The sequence below is a fragment of the Alternaria infectoria genome (genome assembly GCF_024043175.1).
Source record: "Alternaria infectoria strain BMP 0036 chromosome Unknown scaffold_9, whole genome shotgun sequence".
Lineage (NCBI taxonomy): Eukaryota > Fungi > Ascomycota > Dothideomycetes > Pleosporales > Pleosporaceae > Alternaria > Alternaria infectoria.
The window spans coordinates 1,472,282-1,495,347 of NW_026250698.1; the positions used below are offsets into that span (position 1 = coordinate 1,472,282).

At 54.8% G+C, this 23,066-nt stretch overlaps 6 protein-coding genes across 6 annotated transcripts; 4 read left to right on the plus strand and 2 right to left on the minus strand.

Moving 5' to 3' along the window:
• Positions 1-675: 675 nt before the first annotated feature.
• On the plus strand, positions 676-3,387 carry J4E92_006433 (uncharacterized protein; the record flags this gene model as incomplete). Its single annotated transcript, XM_051497801.1, has 2 exons — positions 676-2,611; positions 2,660-3,387. 2 exons carry the CDS (start codon positions 676-678, stop codon positions 3,385-3,387), a joined length of 2,664 nt encoding a protein of 887 aa, XP_051352448.1.
• Positions 3,388-4,305: 918 nt separating this feature from the next.
• Positions 4,306-5,578, plus strand: J4E92_006434 (uncharacterized protein; the record flags this gene model as incomplete). The annotated part of the gene is made up of 3 exons (XM_051497802.1): positions 4,306-4,346; positions 4,404-4,569; positions 4,649-5,578. 3 exons carry the CDS (start codon positions 4,306-4,308, stop codon positions 5,576-5,578), a joined length of 1,137 nt encoding a protein of 378 aa, XP_051352449.1.
• A 6,021-nt stretch (positions 5,579-11,599) lies between these two features.
• On the plus strand, positions 11,600-12,331 carry J4E92_006435 (uncharacterized protein; the record flags this gene model as incomplete). The annotated part of the gene is made up of 2 exons (XM_051497803.1): positions 11,600-11,788; positions 11,840-12,331. 2 exons carry the CDS (start codon positions 11,600-11,602, stop codon positions 12,329-12,331), a joined length of 681 nt encoding a protein of 226 aa, XP_051352450.1.
• A 115-nt stretch (positions 12,332-12,446) lies between these two features.
• Positions 12,447-12,977, minus strand: J4E92_006436 (uncharacterized protein; the record flags this gene model as incomplete). Its single annotated transcript, XM_051497804.1, has 1 exon — positions 12,447-12,977. One exon carries the CDS (start codon positions 12,975-12,977, stop codon positions 12,447-12,449), a length of 531 nt encoding a protein of 176 aa, XP_051352451.1.
• A 592-nt stretch (positions 12,978-13,569) lies between these two features.
• J4E92_006437 (uncharacterized protein) lies at positions 13,570-16,403 on the minus strand (the record flags this gene model as incomplete). The annotated part of the gene is made up of 2 exons (XM_051497805.1): positions 13,570-14,235; positions 14,280-16,403. 2 exons carry the CDS (start codon positions 16,401-16,403, stop codon positions 13,570-13,572), a joined length of 2,790 nt encoding a protein of 929 aa, XP_051352452.1.
• Positions 16,404-19,542: 3,139 nt separating this feature from the next.
• On the plus strand, positions 19,543-20,074 carry J4E92_006438 (uncharacterized protein; the record flags this gene model as incomplete). The annotated part of the gene is made up of 4 exons (XM_051497806.1): positions 19,543-19,550; positions 19,621-19,638; positions 19,705-19,735; positions 19,829-20,074. The coding sequence occupies 4 exons, from the start codon at positions 19,543-19,545 to the stop codon at positions 20,072-20,074; spliced, it is 303 nt and encodes a 100-aa protein (XP_051352453.1).
• Between the last annotated feature and the right edge of the window lie 2,992 nt (positions 20,075-23,066).

The following is a 23,066-nucleotide window of genomic DNA, read 5'->3' on the forward strand; positions in this document are numbered from 1 at the left end:
TGGCCAGGGAGGCTAGTCGCGATAGTGAGAGCGGCCAGGAACAGGTACCGGGCGTTTCACGTGGTAGGGAATCTATTGAAACCGTAACCTGAACCACGTCTACCTGAGACGGCAGGCACGGGAGGTTATATTTGTATGTAGATGTTAATGTCACTTGCGTGGTGGTGGTGCCCAGGTGGGTGGTGCCGTCGCAGGCAGCACCCGCTGGGGTGAAGGTTAGTGTTTGTTGATGTCCAGGCATCCGCCCGGGACGCGAATCGAGCGCGATCCGCACCAGTCGCGCTGATGGGGGGCAGAAACAAACATGGGTGCTATACAGGGCGTGTTGTGTGGCGTGGTATATACATAGGCAGTCTCTGGTTGCATTGTTCCTGCATATGTAGGCTCCCACGACAGCTGTACTTCCAGACTCATCGCCGTCATCGTCGCCCTTGCTGCAGGGGTGCCGAGTGTGTTATTCGTACCGACACGCGTGGCCTAGCGTGCGGGCCAGCCTGCAGACCGGCCTTTGTCTACTTACCGCCTTTGTGCTTCGCGTAGCCCTGCAGGAACCTGCAAGCGGTGCCAGACGACCCTCCAAGGCCCACAGCCCAACCACCTCAGTACCTCGCGCGAAGATCCTGCACACCCACCTTACACCGCACCTGCGATACCCGCGCGACAGCTCCACCGAGCATGGCGGCCAACAACCGCTCCTTCGCGGCGCGCATCGCCTCCATCACCTCGCAGTCGACCCAGATGGAGACATGGGACGACGGCGACTTCGACGACCGCTCCGACGGCCTCCTGTTCAAGAACTCGACCGTTCATTCACTCTCTTCGCGCATGAGCGTCCGCTCCGAGACCGAATCCAATGACGACTGGCAGATCCTGATTACGCCAGGCGACCAAGCAACCAACACCTCCGCCATCAAGACCGCCGCGAAGCAGGCCGGCATCCCCATCCCCACGAGCGTGCCATCGTCGGCGCTCCTCGGCGGGTCAATCAAGAGGCTGGGCAAGAAGAAGTCGACCAAGAAGATCGAGGTCGACGACGACTGGGGCAACGACCTCGAGCTGCCCACCAACGCGAAGGAAGGACTGAAGCTGAAGGCGCCCAAGCCACGCACGCCGGCGGAAGAGGACGATGACTTCGACTGGGGCGAGGGCTCGCTCGGCATCCGCTTCGCAGGCACGCGACAGGGCACCCGCGGGGCACGCAGCTCATCCGTGTCCGCCATGAGCCCCAGCCTGGGCAGCATCATGACCATGGAGAGCGAAGACGACGACCTGGGCGGCCTCGTGCTTCCCACCGAGCCCATGGACTTCAGCGCGCGTCTGGACAAGCTCAAGAAGGCCGAGCAGCCTCCAGCACCACCAGCCCCAGAGCCATCGCTCCTTCCACCGCTGCCATTGCGCGAGCAGTCCCTCACGCCGACGCAACCCACACAAACCACGTCGATCCCTGCCCAGAGGCCGTTCCAATCGCCGCCCCAATCGCCCATCGCTGCGCCACTATCTCCTTCCCCCTTCAGCAGCCCCACGCCTATGAGCCCCAAGGCACTGGCACCATCGCCCAAAGCCAAGCCCGTGGTCCAAGAGGAGGACTTCGAGGATGGCTTCGATTTTGGCAATGGCGAGATCCTGGACCGCCAGAAGCTGACGCTCAACAAGAACATTGTCGTCAAGAAGCCCGCGACCAAGACCACCGCCCCACACGCTGCTCGTCCCGCTACTACCATCACCTTCACCGACAGACCCACTACCTCGCGGATACCCAGGCCCCTGCCCTCCATCGCGAGTCGGACTAGGCTTACCCCTGTATACGAGAGCGGCGCGTCCACTTCCAACTCGACTCGGACCATGCCTACTACTACCAGCGCACAGCTGCTCCGCGCGAAGCGCTCTGCTCCTGTGCTCCGCAACAACAACACCAGTCAGCCACCACGCATGCCATTCCTCCCTGCTGGCGGGGCCTCTTCCCAATCGCACCACGTCATGTCCAAGAGCACTTCGCAAGCCCACCTTCGCCGCGACTCTGACCCTCGCCGACCGCAGTCTCCGTCGATGCGCTCCTACTCGCGCCTGTCTGGCGGTGGCCACAACGAGACGCCTAGTCGTGCTGGGGTGAGACGTGATCAGGCTCCCTCTGCCCTTGCACGTCATCCACCCCCAAAGAAGCTGACACAGCCTCAGCGCAAGCGAAACTTTGGCGACGGCCATGAGCTCGACCTGTTCGATGACTTGCCTACTTCAGCTTCCAAAGAGAAGCAATTCGAAAAGGTGCCGCGCAATGTCGCCAGCAACAAGTCGCTGCGCCACCAGCCGAGCAACTCACGTCTGCCGATGCCTGATCGCATGGCAACGCCTCTGCCCCAGACTCCGCGTAGTCCTCCCAAGATGGACCACACTCCTCGTTTTGCTCGCGACACCGCAGCAAGCAGGAACGCACGTGAGCAGCGCTTGGCAGGTACGAGGTCTCGAGCAGAAGGTCCCATTTCCTCCAGGCCCGTTAGCTGGGCTGCCCAAGTGGCCGCTCGTAGCCCTCATACCAGTCCATCTGCTCACAGGAAGAAAGGCTCAGGACAGAAGCCGCAGTTGATCAGGCAGATGACGCAGCCCTACACACAAAGTACAACACCCCACCATTACTTCCCAGCTCCTACTGACCACTTTGTAGACGAGAAAGGTATGATTTATAACCCAACTTTGCAACGTTGGGAAGGAAACGAGGAAGCCCTTGTTTCGTTCTCACACCCTAATACTTCCACTACGACCCTCGCCCTGACCACGGCGAGCACGCCTACCTTTGCCCCGCCCGGAAACCAGATGAGCCGCAGCCATGATCGTTCACAATCGATCTCGCACATTGCCCTTTCGTCCATTCATGCCGGCCAAGAAAAGAGGAGCTTCTCGTCGCGAGCGGCCAAGCTGGCCCAGCCCCCAGCGCCCGCCCCAGTACCGTCTCCACCACGCCCTGCTTTGATCTCCCAAATCTCTGTACCACGCCAAGTCCAGTACGAAGGCCGCATGGTGTTCGATCCTGTCAAGATGACCTGGCTCAAGGCGCCTCGACCATCAAACGACATCGGATCGCCTTCAGAAGTGGACGAAGACGAAGACCCATTCGCTGGCCTCGACGACCTCAAAGACAATGAGAGTGTCGCCGGTGGCAATGGCATGGGCGGTACCGGCACACCGAACCCCGATGATCCAACCTTTGTGGGCGAGGAGTTCGATGTCGGCCCTGGCTTTATCCGGCGACAGAAGGACGAAGAAGCCATCTGGCGACGACGCGTCGAAGGCTGGGTCGGCGGCCTTCGCGACAACGGCGAACACCGAGGCGGCTGGCGATGGGCGATACGCGACTTTGCTGCCAGTGCCTCTGCAGGCCACCCAAACTTTTAACGACCACGACACCACGACCTTGTACTATATGTGCACGCACACCCATACTCACGCTCACGATTTTATGATTGCATCGCAGATGATTTGGTCTTTCGGCGCATTTTGCTGGACTATGATCCACAAAAGTAATGAGACGTGCCTTGGAATGTCTTTTTGAGATATCCCCCCCATTGAGTGTTATGATGGGCGTGTTTTGGATAACCGCCTCACTCTTACGAACAACGCATTTAACGACCTTTACGATTGCATTACACATGCTTTTACAGAAAGAGCTTCGCTGCTCGACACACGACACATACATGACTACACACGATTTCCTTTGTTTATGATCTACGGCGTTTTTGGGTATTGTCTTCAGTACATACGAGAGCATCTAATACTATATCCTTGCTCGCTACGAGACGAAATGAAATCTATTATGTTATCAATGTCCTTGTGCGCTTCTTGGTGATGAGACTGGTCTGCTAGAAGCTGAGAAGGCTACGTCATCCATTCAGGGGCATGAACTAACCATCCGCCCAGAATAAACGACCTAGGAGTCTATTGAATGTCCAAGTTTCGAGTAGCTTCCTTCGCTCGATTTCGGTACGGTGGTTTCGGTTCCATCTCAACAATGAGCTCGTGCGATCACGTGTTAGAGACGGAGATGCTGCTCAGGTGCTGCCTTGGGCATGGTCAGAGTCGTAGGAATCTGCAATGCGTTGTAACTGTGTCGAGTTTCGCCTTGATACCGACGTGTACTGCCACCTGCTTAGTTTCGCCCTTGCATGAGGTAGCTCGGTGATGTGGCCGCTACTGGAGGCTTCTTTCGGCCCACGGACGGAGTCATAATAGCGGGGTCGCTGGTCACAAGCCCAACGTGACCCACTGCCCGTCACACAATCCTGCCGGCCGTCACCGCTCCTCCCACCCTATATCATGTCGCGCTCCAACGATCCAGGTCACTACTTCCAGACGACGTATGGGCTTCCATCCATCTTCACCCATCTTCCTTTACTTTAGCTGATAGCATGTAGCTCCTCTCTCGAGGAGACAGCTCGCAAGGCTGCCAAGTCCAAGAACACCAAGGGCAACCCCCTCAAGCTCCCCTCCAAGATCCTCGCACTCACCGCGGACCCGCACCATGAGAATCACATCTACGTTGCCGAAGCAGCCGGCAACGTGAAGCGCATCAACATTGAAGTCGGTCAGACCTCCGTTTCTCAGCCGCCTCGTGGCTTCACTTCAGCTATGAGGTCATCGCTGACAGCTCCTCTTGTAGACTAATAAGGTCGCTGCCACCTTCACAGGGCCCGTAGCCCCTCTGACGTCCGTTGCCGTTTCCTCAAAATCCGACACGCTGTTTGCGGGGTGCTGGGACAAGTCTATCTGGTCATGGACCCTCTCCACGCGCAAGCCCGCCAAGCGCTTCCAAGGCCACAGCGACTTCGTCAAGGCCGTCATCGCATTCACGCTACACGGCAAAGAGGTCATGGTGTCGGCTTCACAGGATGCCAGCATCATCGTTTGGGACGTCGCCACGGGCTCGAAGCTACATACACTGAAGGGACACACACGAGGGATTCTTGCTCTTGCACTAGACCCCGCCGACTACGAGCCCAGCAAAGAGACTGCTACAGTCTTCAGCGCTGGAAGCGACCGAGAGATCAGACGGTGGTCCATCGGGTTGACGTCAGCCTCTGAGGTCGAACCGTCGCCCATCATCGCCCACGAGACAAGTATCGACGCCTTACACTTTGATTCAGACGGCGATCTATGGACAGCTTCAGCAGACAAGACGGCCAAGTGTCTCTCCAGAGGCCGTGAGTGGGCAGAGGACTCGACATTCGAGCACCCTGATTTCGTCCGTGATGTTGCCATCGACGAGGATGGCGGTTGGCTCGTCTCCGTATGCAGAGACGAAGAGCTTCGCGTATGGGACAAGAGCAGCGGCAAGCTGCATCATACTTTCAGTGGGCACTTTGAAGAGGTCACTGGCCTTCTTCTGCTAGGACAACGCGTGATCAGCGTGAGCATTGACGCTACAGTCAGACAGTGGAGCCTCAAGCCTCAAGAGCTTGCAAAGGCCATCCAAGAGGCCGAAGACGAGCGTCTCGGTAAGGAAGAGGACAAGGAACCCGAGCGCAAAGAGGGCATGATGACAGCGGAAGAAGAAGCGGAGCTCGCTGAGCTTCTAGGAGATAGCGATTAGTTTTCGACGAGCGGACCACCGACCGGACTTGTGCTACACCGGATTTCCTGGAATTCGTCGAATGAGCTTGTCCGGTTCAACCGTCCCTCCACCTAGGTAAATTCGAAACGAGACTATAGGCCAAGACAGTCATGAATGTACCCCACCACCATCCGGCCAACGGCTTCCATGGACGAACACGCCTGGCTTTGCGACTACATGGCCTCCGAGCTTCACGGTGATACGAGAAGTACTACGGAGACTGGCCATGCTCACAGCTCAGTTCTAGCAACACTGTTCGTCTGGCCCTGAAACGGGTCGTCCTACGCCGGATGTGGCATCGGTACCATGGTTGGCTTTCCGCACATTCTCTTCACAGAGTAGCTTGGTATTCCCCATTTTCTCCTTTTATGATTGATACGTGGTGCTATTTACTGGTGTCTAGCGTCGTGCCAGGCAACCACCACAGGCACACATACACACCTCGATACGTGACACACCTTCCTTCCAGCAACAGTTTCCTGGCCTTGTTACCCTCACTTCACCGTCTGAGGAATTCTCACACTTCTTTTCCTCCATGCATCACTTTTTTTTCGTCGAGCGGCGCTTGCTTCCACCTTCTTATTACGCCATCTCATGCCATCCCGACCACATCGCCGCACCATCGACCGCAGTTGCCAGCCGACACCACGATCGATGCCGCGCGATGAGTTCCTCCTTCTCCACTCCCTCCTCCGAGTCCTACGAGTCTTGCAAACACCATTGGTGTAGCGGACAGACAGCCATGAGGGGGACGCACAACCTCACGCCAGGGAGTACTCCCCGCCACCGGTGTCGCCTTCTCAGGTTGTCGCGCGTGGAAGATACCAACAGATAGCAGCGTTCGCGCTACAACAGACGTCAACCGTCCATGGTTCATTGACGCGAGCGCATGCGTCCTCCTCACGGCGGTCCAAGCATATGTAGGAAGTCAAGGCTTCTCTTACTGTTTCTTGTGCGCGTTGTCGACGAGGACAACCGATGACAGGTCCTCCTTGTTGCTGGCAGGGCATGAGTAACCTTACAGAGATTGTCGAGATACCGGTTGGTAAGCTCCTCATGAGCTGAGGCGCGCAGCTTCTGCTCCGGCATGTTTACGGCGACTGCAGTCGACCGCGATTATTATCACCTTTGGTGTCACACGGACAGAGGAGTCTGTTAGTCAAAGGGAGTATTCCCCGCCGCCAGTGTCGTCTTTTCAGATGTACGAGTGTGGAAGAAGCCTGCGATATCGATACTTCCTTGGAAGTCTCCGACAGACCTTACGGTCCATGGCATTCTTTTGGCTACAGTTCACTCCTCTCTTCAGGCCTAAACATGAGAATCATGTCATGGCCGCCCTCAACCGTAAGCTGGTCTGGGACATGGGTGGGTGGAGGAAGTGGAGGTGAGGCGGCGGGGAGGAGGTGGGGAGGAGGTGGAAACACTCCCTCTCTTCCTTCTTTTGGCTCCCTCTTCTTCTGCGTCCTCGCATCTGCCCACGTCCCAGACAAGCATGACGGGAGGGTGTACTACTGCGATCGCACCTAAGCTCTCCCTTCACGGACAGCCATGGCCTGCTTCGCGCTTTTGTGTCAAACTCTTCGGAGTACTTTTGGTCTACCTCATTTTGTGTTCCCGGGTTTGAGACTGGTTTGCTCCTTGTCCTCCTTCCGTTCCTGTTGGCTCGAGTTTGGCTCCCCTACCGATACGCTCGCCTTACTGGTTTCAGGTAGAGTATCCTTTCCTCACAGGGTGGGTGGAGCAGGCGGCAGGGACAAGGTGGGGAGAATGTGGAAACACGGTCTCACTCAACCCTCTTCTTGCTGCTTCCTTCACCTGCCCGCCAAAAAATGCTTCGCGATGAGAACCTGTCAGCAAGGGAAACGGTTCGCCGTATCCCCGCCACCAGTGTCACCCTGTTCAGGGAGGCGAGCGTGGAAGATGCCTGCGATATGGAGGCTTCCTCGGAAGTCTCCGATAGACCTCATGGTCCATGGCAATATTGCTCACAGGCACCCTCTACCGCATGTCCCCCGATGTCTTGGCCATTGTGCAAATGGGTTGGTCAGGGAGGCGGTGGGCAGGGGACGGGGGAGAAGGTGGAAGCACTTCCTTCCATCCTTCTGGTTGACCCGTCTTCTTCTGCTGCCTTCCGAGTCCCCGCCTTTGAGCCCCGATGTTACATCTTACTTTCGGGTACGCCTGCTTCCTTCGGATCCGTCCGCTGAGTTCGAGTTTACTTGCGCCGTCTGGATACAGCCTGCTTGTTTACGTCCATCCGCCTTCCGACCGAATACGTTGCCGTCGAGATACCGACACGCGGACTTGTACTGCAGGGAACGTTCGCGTAACCCCGTCGCCAGTGGCACTCTTTTTAGAGGTTGCCGAGTGCGGAAGATGCCAACAGATATTGAGTTCTCCCGGCCTCTGCTCTTGTCTGGAGCAGATGGTTGGGGTTCTCTGACAGACCGTAATGGTCCCTGGCTCAACTTGCATACAAGCACCCGCCTCCCTTCGGAGGACAGTCTCTGTCCTCGCGAATGGGCTGTCGCCGCATGTGTGCGACGGCCTGTTCGTTGGGTGTTCCCGTCCATGCGTGGACTGTTGACAACAGATTGACGGATGGCCCATGGATTCTCTCTCAGAGAGTCCGTGGGCTGACCGTTGACAACCGATTCGACAGGGTCGCATGGACATTCGTGGAAAAACCTATCGTGTTGAACTTATTGTGTCAAACTTTATCGAGAATTTTATTGGAATCGCCCTTACGGGCACTACAGTGTGGGGGAATGACCGGAGCTGATGGGTCCCGAAAACCCCTCTCGGCGTTGATGGCTAGTACCCTTTTGTTCGTGTTGCCATCTGATGGCATATCGAACACCCCGTGTTTGGTATCCTGCCCGCGTGCCTGCAAAACACGTTGGTTTGGCGTACCATCACAAAAAACGAAAAACATCGACAAAAAAACATCGAAAAACATCGTCCTGGACTGTTGCTACGCCGGCTTCTGTCTTTTCACTGCCCCTTTACGGATCAGCGGTGCTTGGATATCTGGTTTTACAACGGTCTCTTCTTTGGTAAATTGCAGCCGCTTGCTCCTTTATGGGGTGACTGGGCTTTACCATTCGCCGAGCTCTGTCCTCATCACTGTACGGGATGGAGCGAGGCAACCCCCGTGGAATTTACCTGTTGCTCTCGTGTGCGGCGGAGTTTTGACTACGGGGTATGCGTGGCAGACTGCTATCGCGACTTGACCCAGACGACGAATGCTTGTCACGACCTGTTGTTGACGTTTGCTGCGGACGACTTGTTTGTTAGCGGTGAGCTGTCGGCGACGAACTGTAGGCAACTTGTTGTTCGGGTCAGGGAGGAAGCGAGAAAATGTCTCCGGCCTTGCAAAGTCGGCTAATACAGCCGACGGTCCAAGGTCTTCACCTTTAGCTCGCTGGCCACTCTTTTTGTGGCTTCAGCTGTAGCGCCTAGCGGGGGACTGCTAGCGTGGACCGCGCCGGCTCATCTTTTGAACCGGCCCGGGATGAAGCGAAAAGTGTTCCGGTCTTGCTGTTTGTCTTCCACTTCGGTTGGGGATGATGAAGCGAGGTGTCCCGCGGTATACGCGTCGCTTCTTTTTTGCGGCGGCGTTGACTACCTGCGATGTAGCGAGGGGGCAGACTGCTATTGCGGACCCGATGACGGTCAACTTCTTTGTTGACGAGGCGTCGGGCAGGATGCAAAGAGTGTTTGCCATTAAGGAGAAATATGGGTCGCTGGTGGGCGTGCCAGGCGATCGCAAGAGGGGGACGGGCGGTAGAAGTCGGACCCTTGCGCCTCCTCGTGGTGCTGCCTGGATAGTCGACTGCTTCTCTTGCACTTGAGTTTGTGTGAGGGGGTGGGAGATGAACTAGATGCTTGGGACGCAACGATGTGTAAGTCTGCTCTTTTTCTTTTGGTTGTTGCTAACGGTGGATTGCGGGCACGTGTTCCCTTGCTGATGTGATGCTGGGTTTGAGGTTGGTGGATATCGTTTTGGGCGCTTGCTCTTTAAGCATAATCAATCCTCGTTTCGAACCACATATACCGTTGCTATACTTCACAGTGATCTCTTGTCTTCTAATGCTCGTCTTCACCTAAACCATGCTTCCTCACTTCCAGGCGCGTCCCCATCACCACACCTAATCACAATGGCTCAACTTGATACCTAGAACCTAGCTGTGGGGCTCCTACTTGGCACCATGGTTAGTGAGGGTCAAGTGCTGAGAGCCTCGTTGCTACTGAGTTCTACTCCGCCACAAAATATAGCGTGGGGTCTGGATCTTGGCCGCACAAGTGCCTTTACTAGTCTACGGGGCGTACAAAACCAGAGTACAGCATTCGCCAGGTGACTTGTGAGCAAGCCAGATTACTGAACACTATGCAGTCAGCTCAGAAAGCCTCATGAGCCCAGTAAGATGCTTTAGCCAATCAAGCTTACATTGTTCCGATTCTAGAAGTATGTTTCAGTGACAAGCCCCCACCATAACAAGACATCGACACCCTCTTCGTCGCGCGTGTGTCGACCCTTTTTGCTCAACAGCCCTACCAGCTCGTACACCACCGAGCACAGAACATCATGTCCCCGCGCATACCATTCTCCCTCTCCCTTCTCGCACTGGCCAGCGCGCAAACCTGTTTCTGGCCCAACGGCGGCTCGCAGGACGACACGCGATACCAACCCTGCTCCAACGACACGTCGAATCCGCTCAGCCACATATGTTGCGCAGAGTGGGACGAGTGCCTTCCGAACGGTCTTTGCCTTTCCGGTCCCGGCGTCTTCTGGCGCGAATCATGTACGCTCTCCAACTGGGAAGCTGGAGGCTGCCAGGATCTGTGTTCGAGTGCAGTAAGACGAGATATCCGCAGCTTTGATGTGAACGAACGCGAATAGCTTACGCATATCCGCAGGCAGAGCAACGGAAAAATGATGTCGAAGTCACGCCGTGTGATGGGAGTGCTACGTCGGATTGGTGGTGCTGCGGGAATTCAAGTGCTTGCTGCAGCGATCCAAGTCTTGCGAAGTATCAGATTGCGGCTGAGTTTGTGGGGGCTGTCACAAGTTCCTCTCTTCCAATCTCTACCAGCAGTCCTCTTGTGACAGGCTCGTCTACTTCGTCCGGCCCTTCGTCTACGGCGCCAGCATCGAATGATGACAACGGTACCTTATCGACAGGTGCAAAAGCTGGCATTGGTGTGGGCGCGGCTATCGGTGTCATCGCGCTGGTTGCTGTAGGTATTCTCATTGGAATAAGGACCCAGAAGAGGAAGAAGAAGGATGTGAGGGAAGAGACGGGGTATCACGAGCCGGCCAAAGAATTGCCACCAAGTTATAGATACGAAGCTCCGGCTACTGGACCGCCGGTGGAATTGGCTGGGGATCAAAGACAACCACAAGAAGCGGCTGGAGATACTCGTTGATTCGATGTAGATGTGGTTTCTGCGAGTGAAGGCGCGTGCCACAGAATGGGTGTTGTAGCGGAGTGCAGAGACGAGCTGCGGCACAGCACGATGTAACACGGATCTAAGAGCTCGTATCGAAGTTTCACACTACCTAAGCATGATCGTCTTTGATGTATGCTTCCTCATCACTCCTCAAGTGTGCAGAGCTTCCAAGGTTTAGTGACGATGTTGTTGATTCGGGGCTAGCACTCCGTCCCGGTCCATCGCGTATCTCGTGCGTGTCATAACAACGTCATCCCTACAATCGTACCACAACGGCGATCCAGCCTATGTTTTCAGATGCACATCCGCATTAACTAACCCAAGAAAGCTCACCAAGACCGGTTACAACTATTTGGCTGCGTAGTCACGAGAGCGGATCACTCCCGAAAGTGATAATGCATGATGCGTGAACGCTCGTAATGCGCGCTTTCCCCCGGCATATGTGGCTGCTGGTAGGTATAATACTTGAGCGGAACAAGTTGCGCCAATAATGCAAACGCTTCTGAGTATCTCTTACACCCAAGTAGATTGGTAGGAACTTCCGGTATGGCAAACACGCAGGCCACAAAGCAAGCTCTCCTCGAGCACAAAGTCATTCCAGACGTCCTTCCAGACACCATCAACCTCTCATACAACCTAACACTAGAATGGCCCAACGCCAAACTCGATACGCCAGGCAAGGAACTAGCCAACGCCGATACGAAAGAAGAACCAAAAGTCTTCCTTGATCCCGCAGTAAGCAGTCTCGATAATCTTGCTCACTACGCCAACTGACGTTGGACCCAGCCCAGCGAGACCCTGGATAACCTCGTGCTTATGATGGTAGACCCCGACCTCATGACAAACAATGACACATCCTTCGGCCAGGTCCGCCACTGGCTCATCACAAATCTCTCTTCCGACTCCAGCGGCACACTCTCGCACCACTCCGCCGCCACACGCTCGCCTTACGTGCGCCCCGCACCGCTCCCCAATTACATCTCGCCACGCCCGCATCGCTATATATTCATCCTCGCCCACGGCTCTGACAAGATTGAAGTCCGCCCCGAGGACTTGCGCGAGATGCAGAAACAGTATACGGCTGCGGTGCAGGGGAAGCAGGGCGAGATGCAGGACTTGAAGGACCGATGGGGATTCAATGCGTGGAAGCTGTGTGAGGAGAAGGGGTTGGAGGTTTTGGCTGTGAATTTCATGAGGGTGGCGGGGACGCTGGAGAGTAGTGTTGCTAATGCGGGGATGATGGCGCACGCGGTTGGGGATAAGGTTGTTGGAAAATAAAGGAAGCATTGGAGAGGGATTGATTGAGAAGCTATATATCCTTTCAAACTCCCTTCAACCAACAACTCCTCATCTCAAAGCGAACCATCTCCTACCCGCCAAACCTCATCCCATCTCACTTCCTCTCCCCCTTCTCCTCCTCAAAAACCTCAACCACCTTCTTCCCACCCCTAACCCTCCACGTCTGCGTCATCTTCGGACGGAACAAACCCCCCTCCCTCTCACTCTCCTCCTTCGCCCGCTCCCTCACAACCTCATCATCAGCCTTGATCCTGGCGAAGACATCGCCACCCCAAGGGTTCGCGGGAGGCGGTGCCCGTGCACTACCGAATACAGCGCCTTTAGCAGGCTGCGCGCGATAGCTGCCAGGGCTGGTTTGCCGACTACGCAGGGCGCGGAGAGGGTCGACTGCTTTGGCGGTGGGGTGGGTTGCCGCCGACATTGTGGGTTTGTGGGTGGCTTTGATGACCTCGGGGAGGGGTGTAGTTGCCATGGGGGCGGGGAAGGTGTAGGCTGTGTCCCAGAAGAAATCGGGGGAGAGGGGGTTGTAGGCGCCTGGCTGGTTTTGAGGTGGGGCAGTGAGCTCCCGGGGAAGTGATTGTGGGTGGCAAGCCACCAGGTGGGGTGATGATTGAGTGGGTGACATGTTGTTGTATTCGGTAAGTGGTTTGTTGGTTTGTTGTGGAAGTGTGGGAATTGGATGTGTAGTAGGTAAGGTGGTTTGTGGGATAGAAGAGAAGAGTAGGAGGACGGATTGTAGCCTTTATATATGGTACCCGTGCTAGAGAAATATGTGCGGTTTATTGAGATGGCTGGTACAATGGTCGGGTGTGGTACAATAGGAAGGAAAATTCCGCGTTGAGAGCAAAAGTGAAGGTGAAAGAGATCTGCTATTGTAACTGGATGTGGTTGACGAGCCTGAAAGTACGGCATCACGGATATACGCACAGTACAGAGAACGACCATAGATGTCTCTCTTGATTCCAATTCCCAACATAATACATACGTATCTCCACCCCTTCACATCCCACCACTCTCCAATGAATCCCCACCCCATCCCACAGCTCCCACTGATCTTTTCCCACCAACGCCATATGATGCTAGCACTATCCCATCCGAGCCATGTGGTCGAACGAACGTATTGAACTTCAGAACCGAAGAATTACAAAGAATAAGAATCTGAGAAAAGAGCATGTAATACATAAACTCGAATAAAGTATGACCTTGCTCATCGTATACTATGAACGCTGTTGTTGGCCTCCTCCATTGACGGGTCGAGACCGCTGATCACCAGAACCGTTAGTCGGAGGTGTCGCGAGTTGCATGGGGCTGCCGTAGCCGTCTAGTTGGAGGGATGGCTTGTTTCCGAGGGTACTTCGCTCGGTTGCGTCGGGGAAGGATAGGGTGGAGGTTTCGTCCATGGGCGTGAGGGTCTCTTCGACATCAGTGGTTGCGGGGGGTGGTGGCGGAGGCGGCGGCGCGGACTCCTGGTTTTCAGAACTTGTCCTTGTTCGCTTTGGTGAGCCGGACTGCGTCTCTTCGTCCCTCTTTCGCTTTAGGTCGGATGTGGAGTCAGTGGGAGAGACGTCGTCGAAATCTCCGCTTGGTGCTTGTGGAGTGCTGGGGGACTCGTTGGTGAGGTCGGACTTTGAACCACCTTGTGCGACCTTGAGTCTCTGTCGCTCCTCCTTCTTCTTGACGGCCTTGTCCATGAAGTCTTTGACGTATTTCTTGATGGTGTTCTCGTGGTTGGAACTGATCTTGGCTGTCGGGTCCTTGACGCGACCGGACTTGTAGTCGCCTCGTACAAGCTTCTGCGCAACCTCTTTGCTGAGTCTCTTGATTTCCGTCTTTTCGAGCTTCTTGCGATAATGGCTTGTCACAGTCATGACATGTGGTGAAAGCTGTGGAGGTCAGATATGCTTCACGGAATATTGGTGGTACTCACTGTCGCTTCATACACCTTCTCCTGTTTTTCTCTTGACAGGGTACGCCACTTTTCACGACCGGAACTGGATTCCATATCCTCGTTGGCTACTGGCTGTGGGGTGGTAGACGCGGAGGGCCCGGTAGGTGTGCCGTTCGAGGTAATACTGGATATGATGTCTTGCAATAGCTGGGTATCACTTCTAGCTTTGTTCGGCGGAGGAGGCGGGGCATCTGCAGGCTGCGTCGGCCGTTGCCATTGTGTGATACCATTGGAGTTGTAGAAATACGTCGAGCCATTCTCAGCTGTTGCTTGGAACCAACCCTGGGGAAGGGCGTTGAACGGTCTTGGTCGCATGACGGGTCGCGCAGGAGCAAAGAAGCCAGCCGGACCGCGAGGCGCATTTATCACGCCGCGAGGACCGGACGGGACGTTTGCTGCAGACGGGCCTTTGGGCGCAATCGTAGACGGCGACTTTGACCTAGACCTAGATCGCTCACGGCCTCTCTCGCGTCGTTCGAAATGATTCTCGGTTCGAGCTGGCGTGCCAGCGTTTGGATCTCTCTTCAAGCGCGGTATCCGGTAGCCAATCTCCAGCTTACTCCATGCAGTCAATAGCTTCTTCGCAGCCTCTTCTACTCGTTCCTCTCCGCAGTCCTTCACCTTGCTCACCGCGTCTTCGATTCCAGAGTCTTGGATCTTGTTGCGGGTAATGCGCGGCAGCCTGTGTAGAATATCCAGTATTTGCAGAACAACGTTGTGGTCTTCCTTCCATTTGTTCAAGGTTGTCTTCAAGAACTCGTAACCGTGGAATTGGACAATGCGATGGCCGATTCTCTCGTTGTCGGTTTGCATGCGGCTGAGAAGTTTGACAGCAATCCATTTCTCTTCGCAGCTGCGCAGAGCTGTCAGGACCTTGTTGACTGCGTCCTCTTCAAGCTCGCGTGGCTGCAAGTCGCTGATGTATTCCTCGTCATCCTCGCTGGCCTTCTTCTTGCGGGGCTTCTTGGCGACTGCCGTACCCCAACCAACACCATCATCGATTCCGAGCGCCGCAATCGTATCATTATTCAGGTTTGTCGCGTTGTCGGATTGTGTCTTTCCGCCGATAAAACCACTGCAGTTTGGCTCTCCACAGTAGCAGGGCTGCGGGTCTGCGCCGTAGCGGTCGACGTTGTAGTTGAAGACGAGTTCTTCGCCTGCCTTGACGTTGCGCTCAACGAATATGCCCATACGCAGTTTGTCCCCAACAACCCATTTGTCAACGAAACAGTTCGGGTTGCACGAGTGATTGCAAAAACGACCAAGGTTACCCTTCTTCGTCGCATCTACAAACTCGCCCTTGGTCAGAGACATGAAGTAGAAGTGCTTGATTCCCTCCTCATCGTATTGGCCCATGCGACGGCGGAAGGTGCGCTCGTCGATGACCTCGCCGATGTACTCAAAGACGAAATCGCCGGGAGCCATATTCTTGTTGGCGCGCAGACCGAAGCCCTTTTTCTCCGTCTTTATAACCGTGACGTCTGCGTATTGTTTCCGTTGAAAGCGCTGGTTCTGGCATTTCCGCCCACAGCTGCAGTCGCCCAAGCACTCCATCTTTGTCGCACGGTTGATGCAGTCGGAGTCTTCGCCACAGGCATGGTTGGTCTTGGTTGTGGAGTCGTATTCTTCCTGGCAGTCGCATTCGAGCGCAGGGTCGGTCGTGCCGATGGTCTTGTTCGCGTAGGTGCATTCTGGGAGGACGACGAAGGTTTCTTTGGCGGCATCGGTCGAGTCGGGGAGGTCGTTGTATAACGGAGGTGGGCGAGTGACGACTTTTTGGGAGGCGGAGCGCGAGAGCTTGGGAGCTTTGCCGGGTTCCATCTTCAGCGTAATATCTCCCCCCACGATCTCTTCATGGGCGCTGCCGGGTGATGGAGTATTGAGCTCGTGTTTTGCCATGGGCGACTGAGACTTGGATCGCGTCTTGAGCCTGGGAGGTATGGCGAGAGGCGTGGACGCGCGGTCGAGCGAATCTCCCTCCACCTTCACCTGAGTGGTGCTCTTGCCCTCACCTGCTCCTCCCGAGGTCGCGCCTTCCAGCTTCATCTCGCGTAGCTCCGGCTCGAGTTGAGCCGTGTTTTGGTCCGACTCGCTGTCCGACATATCGTTGAGAGGCGTGGGGGTGGTGGAAGGTGCTGAGGCAGAGGGTGGAGGATCGCGAGAATCTCAATGAGAGGGACGCTAACGGCCGATGTCCAATATCACACACGAAGAGCCACGAGCCTATTCACCTCATAGTCCAGGCGACAAACATACACCGAGCACTCCAGATGCAGCTCCTAGCACGCTTGGATGCAGGGCGACTGCTGGAGAAGAGCGTCGGTCGTCTTGGACACTGACGGGACCAAAGATTTCGCCTCCCCTAGACACACGGCGGCACACGACCCGGATCTGCTATGCGCCCAGACTGCGCTCGATGCGCCGAGCAATAGGGGCTTTATGGAGGTATGTATTTCCCTGACGCTGTCGCTGTCGCCATGAAGGTACGCGGGATGGAGCCGTCGGCGCAGCCAGGCGTTTCGTGGGTCCGGGCTCTTGCCTCGACGACGGCACGGTAGGCAATTCTTTCTAGTCCGCGGTTGTCGCGTAGGAACCCTGAGCACGCGAATTCTGTCAGTGGACGATGTGTTCGAGTGGTGCTTCGCGCGACGCGATGCGCTGAATTCTGGTTGATACTTTGGAGATGCGGACGAAAACTAGCGTTAGCTAATTGGTCCAGCCTCGGCCTCCCAGAGTCCGTGATGCAGGGCCCCTCCGACCATGTTTCCATCGGCGCGCGCACATGTTTCTATCAAGTCGATGCCACTGGAAAAAATACGATGATGAGATCATGACCATTGACTGCTTTGCCCGGGTCCGCCGAGACGCTGGGACATCGGACTATAGAGCTACTTCGCGGAAGATGAAGTCTTGGCGATTTGTAAAGGTGTTGTCAGAATGTCGGAATCAGTTAGGCAAACAGAACAAAGGATCGTGACTTCGTTTGATGTTCCAAGGGAGTGCTCACTTACACAAACTCATTTGGCGCGAAGAATACATGTCACGCGTCCTTGCTATGTACGGACTGGGAAAGCCCAACGCGTTGCACGGATCTTTACTACATGAGGAAACTAATATATACGCAAATGTGACTACACATAGACGTAAGTAAGCACCCTTGATTTGAAGTAGTATCACAGCCGCAGCTAACGGGCAATGAGCAGTGGCCGATGTATCAGGATGCATTCGATTTCGGAGTGACATGCGCGAATCACCGAGATTCACGGTGTTCACGGGCCGAGAAAAGATCCAGGGTGATGCAACGTGTTGAGCAGACCTCGGGAGCTCCTGAAAGCAACATATGTCTACCACGACTCAGGTCAGTCACGGCAAGCTTTGATGGTTCATGCCGGATGTTCAGTCATCGGAATATATCGTGTGGCTGGTCGTGGAATCAGCATGTTTCGTTCCTTTTTTAGAGGTCCAGGGTTGGATCAGAGCTAGCGCGAACCCAATTTCTCAAAAAGAATGGCTTTGTTCGCGACATGACTGAACCTTGGAAGATGCGAACCCGCGCTGAACAGCGATGTATGATTGTTGCATGTACAGACTGCAGAGGTATATGCTGATGTCAAGGTACGTCGGAGTTCTACTTGGCTACTGACTCAAGGTCGCTGGCGGGTCGGAGAGTCTCGACTTCCGCATCGATATGCATGCTTGCGCTGGGGTTGTCTAAATTGCGCGGACAATCTTTCCGAAAGACTAACCTTGCTAGCAGAGTGAGCTAGGATCGCGAATGGCGCATCGCGATGTCGCTGGCGATGGCATCCAGGTGGCTTACTTAAGCGAACGAAGCAGCGCGGCTCCACAAGTATACTAGCGCAAACTTTCACCGAACGGCTACAACTCCTACACAGCAGCACCCATGACGCCGGCACGACAGCTGACCTGGCCACACCGGCTAACCTCCGCCTCTACACGGCCCAGAGTGTCACTCGCTGCGAATTAGCGGCACATCTGCGCCATGAGAGCAGACACTTGCATCTGGCGGACGCTCGTGAATGCCATTGGGGGCTATGCCGAGTCGCGGCCCGCTCCCGATCGTCGACTGTCTCGACTGGCTCCGCGTAGCATACGGTGAGGAAGACCACCAGGCGAGTGCTACGTGTCTATGCATGCGCGCCCTGTGGCCGCCGGCCAGCTATAAGAAAGAAAGAAAGAGTCAAGCTACGCCGCTGCGAAGTTTGTGCCTCTGGATACACATCTTTCACGCAGCCGTCCTGGAACAGACTACACATCGCACCGTTGACAGGGATGACGAGGCCGTCTTCCGCTGCCCCATCTGGCGCGACGCGCTCATGACGATCCGCGCTGAACCGTTCTTGCCAGATTGCGTGCAGGACACCAGCGCTGCTGCGCGTCGCGACAGTTCAGCCTCCTTGCGGGCACGCTTGCGGTCATCTGGAGCAACACGGTACTGTCAAACCCCCGAGACAAAAGGCGGCAGCGTACATGGAGAAAAAGGAAGGCAGGGGACTGGTTTGCAAGGGAAGGGCCGTTGGTCTCAGGCTAAACCATCCAGGGCTGGTGAGACACGGCTTGGCCCTGCCCTCTAGGCGATTGGCTCATCGGTTTGCGCAATCGTTTTCGAACATCCACAAAGGCTTTCGAGATGGGGTAAAGCGCCGCCAGATCTAGGTTACATACGTAGTCCTCGTTATCGATTTGCGACAAGTACTGATTTAGACAGATACCGTGCGTGAAGTCTTGGAAGCTGCGTCCTGGGTGTGGGGACTAGTCGCGTCCCATTCGTCTTTGAAGAGAAGCCGCTAATGTATAACATACCGGGTGGCTCTCCCCAGTAATCTCTCACGGGAAGCTGTCTCTCCTAATTATTTTGACCCAGCCTCATGTGGTCCCTTTTGACACACACTTCTTGCCTGCTGGCATGAAATCGACAACCAGAGCCCGCCGCAGGTTTCTTTGATTTTAGTGCTCTTCTTCTACCGCTCGTTACTCTTTCGTTTCAGCACTCTCGTTTGTTCTGTTGGTAGACGCAGCTATACAACCGCGCGCGAGGGCGCGTCGCTCTTCGCGCCGGTCCACTTACTTTACGGCCTTGTGATCGATGCTCGATTAGTCTGGTTGCATACAGCAAGCTTTTGCCGTAGCTACTTCTTGGTCTCTGCCCTCGCGTATTTTGAGCGTATCGAGGATCACGACATGGAGCCCTCGAGCTCGCGCGAGCCACCATGGGCAGAGCATGAAAAGGTACGTACCTCTCCCACCCATTGTAACACATCTATTCGCGATGAACAAGTCACTAATACAACCACATCAGGTATATTTACTTGCTGAAGTACTAAAAGCGGCCCCCATACCATCTCACGTTCTCTTTCAATTTATACGCGACGCCAACATCCAGCCACGATGGAACGACATGGCTTTACCTCCTGGTATGTTTGGTCTTTTGCGCTTTCGTAAATACGTTTATTCTTATAACATTACACGTACTTTCCACCCAAGAAGAATATACTAACGCGACGCAGGCCGGTCGGTTCGCTCTAGCCAGATGGCATTTGACAGTCTCGCAACCAATTTCGTCCCGCCTGGACAAGATTACCGACGCCCTCAGCTACCCGCCCCAATGGTATATCCTGCGCCCGATCTCTCGAGAAAACGCCCCCATCAGCAAGAAGCCTCCACGCCCATTGGCCGCCTACTACAACCTCGACCCCCTCATTCCTACCCTGGAGAATTTATGCCTGCCGGCCCTGCCTACACATCTACTATAAATCCATCTGGCGAACCAGCGAACAAAAAGAAACGCGGAAGACCTACGAAAGCGGAGGCGCAACAAAGAGCACAAGAGGCTGCTGCGAGGGGTGAGGTGTACCCACCACCTAGGAGGGGGAGACAATCTATCACGGCACCACCTGAACCGTCACCACTCGGACCGGATCCTCGGCCGCACGATCGAACACCTCCGCCATCTGCGCCTTCCCAATTGGCTCCCGCGATGACACCACAGCAACAAATCGGGGTAGAACACGGGTCAGAGTCTTCATCAGGAAAGAGAAGAAGAACAAGGCCAACACCATTGGAATTAGAGAAGCATCGCGCAACCAGCGAAATGGAATCCCCCCTCGCATATGGGTCTGGCGACCCGAATCGCAGCCAAGCATATTCAACATACACGCCCATCTCTGCGCCCTTGCCAACTTCATCAGAATCCAGGGACAGAGATGTGCGCATGGAAGGGGTCGAAGAGACTCAACCACGAACCACGACACCTCACTCGTTTAAAGACACGGTCGGCATATGACAGCGTTTCTTTCGTCCAAAAGCAACATACGGCGGTAATCCTGTTTTGAAAGCGTTCCGTCAACGACTTTACTTACGCACTCACGATGACCTATGGCCATGACACATGGAGGTACGCTCTGCCGTTTACGCTTGCTACCACCATTGATGATCACTCGTCAAGCGCGCGCATCATCGATCATGATCATGTTGTTATTGCAGCTCTGGGGCATTTGTCCCAGACACACCATCATTTCTTGTCAAGTTCGATTTCTTTGCCACACTTTATTCATTCCTTTCTTCATTGACTGCATGTCGACACTACGAAAGTTGAGATATGACGAACCTTTACCTAATGTCTTAGTATCGCTATCTTCACGACTAAAGAGTTTCGTATTTTCGTATCTCTTTCGGCAGTAAGGCGCCTATGCCAGCCATCTTGTTTTTTCCGCAACGTGTACGATAGATGGATTTCCGATCAGTTCCGCATTACGGCCTCTGTACAAAAAGCACCTATTAGCAACAGCATCAATAGTAGAGTTGGCCACGGCCAATCAGTCCGCATTCTTCCCATCGCTTTGAGCGAGCATCCCTCGTACCATGTCGCACACCGCTCCTGCGTGTCAATGTACGTATCCTGGTGTCCATTCATCTAGCGAGTACTAGCATTTCACGACATTCGAGTTCCTGCAGGCTGACCAGGAAGGCATCATAGGAAGTGGTTGGGATCCCGAACTGGGCAGCGTAAGGCGACGCCAGCCGCGGCGCGCGACACGAGCAACGGGTCTTGTTTCACCTATGAATACCCTACGAGTTCCGGTACTACTATCGCCCGTTCTCGTACCTCATACACAAGGTCGCGACGCAGGGGTACCATTGCTACTCCGCGCGCAAAACTATTCGGCAATCTGCATGTAAGCGCCCTCCCAAACAACCTCCACACCTAACAATCAATCGCCATCCACAGTCTCAAACGTTCTACTCCATCTTCACCGGAAGTGTTTCGGCAGAAAAACAGCTACGAGTATTGGTTGAGAGACTTGTGAGGAAATGACTCGAGTTGCAGCGTTGCGTTTGCGGCTACGCACTTGTCTCTGCAGACTACTGCTGCAGCACGAAAGGGGAGTCGACATGACGCCAACGCATGCACGCATCGACCAAGTCCCAACACCGAAACTGCAGAACAGCAGCAGCAGACGCAGACAGCCATTGCCTGTCCAACCAACTTAGCCTGTGGTAAACATTGCGGCTAAAAACGCCCATCAAATTTCTGGAATGTCACTCTTGCGATTTGCAATGGTTGTTCGTTGACACAACAACCACTACACTCCCTGTACAAGCGCGGACCAGGGGATGCGATGGAGGATGACGGAACCTTAACTCCAGTATCTCGGCCGCAACGTATCAGATCTTACGCACCGAAGCTTACCCCACATCGCGCCTAGCAAGCATACATGTACCAGTGCCGTTTCTCATCTTTCCCACTACTACTACCAGCCTCGGTCTAAGGAAATAATCATCCCCTTAGTCCAACGGGCTACACAACGCGAATGCGACACGTCAAAAAAAAAATACAGTTTACCAGTTTCCTGGCCTCTGGAGAGTTTCAACCACAATTTTCGACGGCGCGGTTTGTCTGCCGTGTCGATAAACACTAACGGCATAGAACGAGGCTGACTGTCTAACTAACCCTACCGTGCTAGATCCCAACGATGTAAATATAAACAAACGTTTTGTGACAACCGTCCCAGCAACCAGGTGTTCTACTTGGTTTCTCGCTGCCCTGCCGCACTCAATGACGCCAGTGTTTCGAATCGCATCTGACAGCGATATTGCCAATACACGTTATTCTCTGGGGCGAGCTTTTTCCGGAGCGAGAGCGAGAGTGCGGGCGGGTGGCTTGTATACGTATGCAAGGTCGTGCCTTGGAAGCTGGCTGGAAGGGGAAGGTACTGTAGGAGAGAGGAAGGAACAGGCGAAGGAAGGAATGAAGGGACGGGGGAAGGCAAGGTAGGGATAGGGCGGTTTACGCTTGGGCCAAGCGTTCTTGACGTCTTCGTCTTCGTTTGCGAAGGTGCGGGGGGTGTGCGTTGTTGGTAGGTAGATGGGAAGAAGTTGTTCGAAGCGCGCGGGATGGGGAAGGCGCGTTTATTGCGACATGTAGAGTTTAGTATGTTTGTAGAAACACATCATCGTCGAAACAAATACTAAGCGCGCTATTATCCTTTACACCTCACTTTCCATCAAAGACACCCACTGCCTTCCCCTTCCATCGACATCTTCAACGGCCGAAGCGCCCGCATCCGTCGTCAATCCCTCGCTTACATCTGAAACACATTCCCCCATCCCTAATCCATACCTACCTAGGCGATCCATATCCATAGACGCGCCCGTATATTACCCAGATCGTCATATAGCCAGGAGTGGGCTATACCACACACCTCTCTCGATTTCCATTCAGATCGCCGTCTTCGCGCTCTCTTC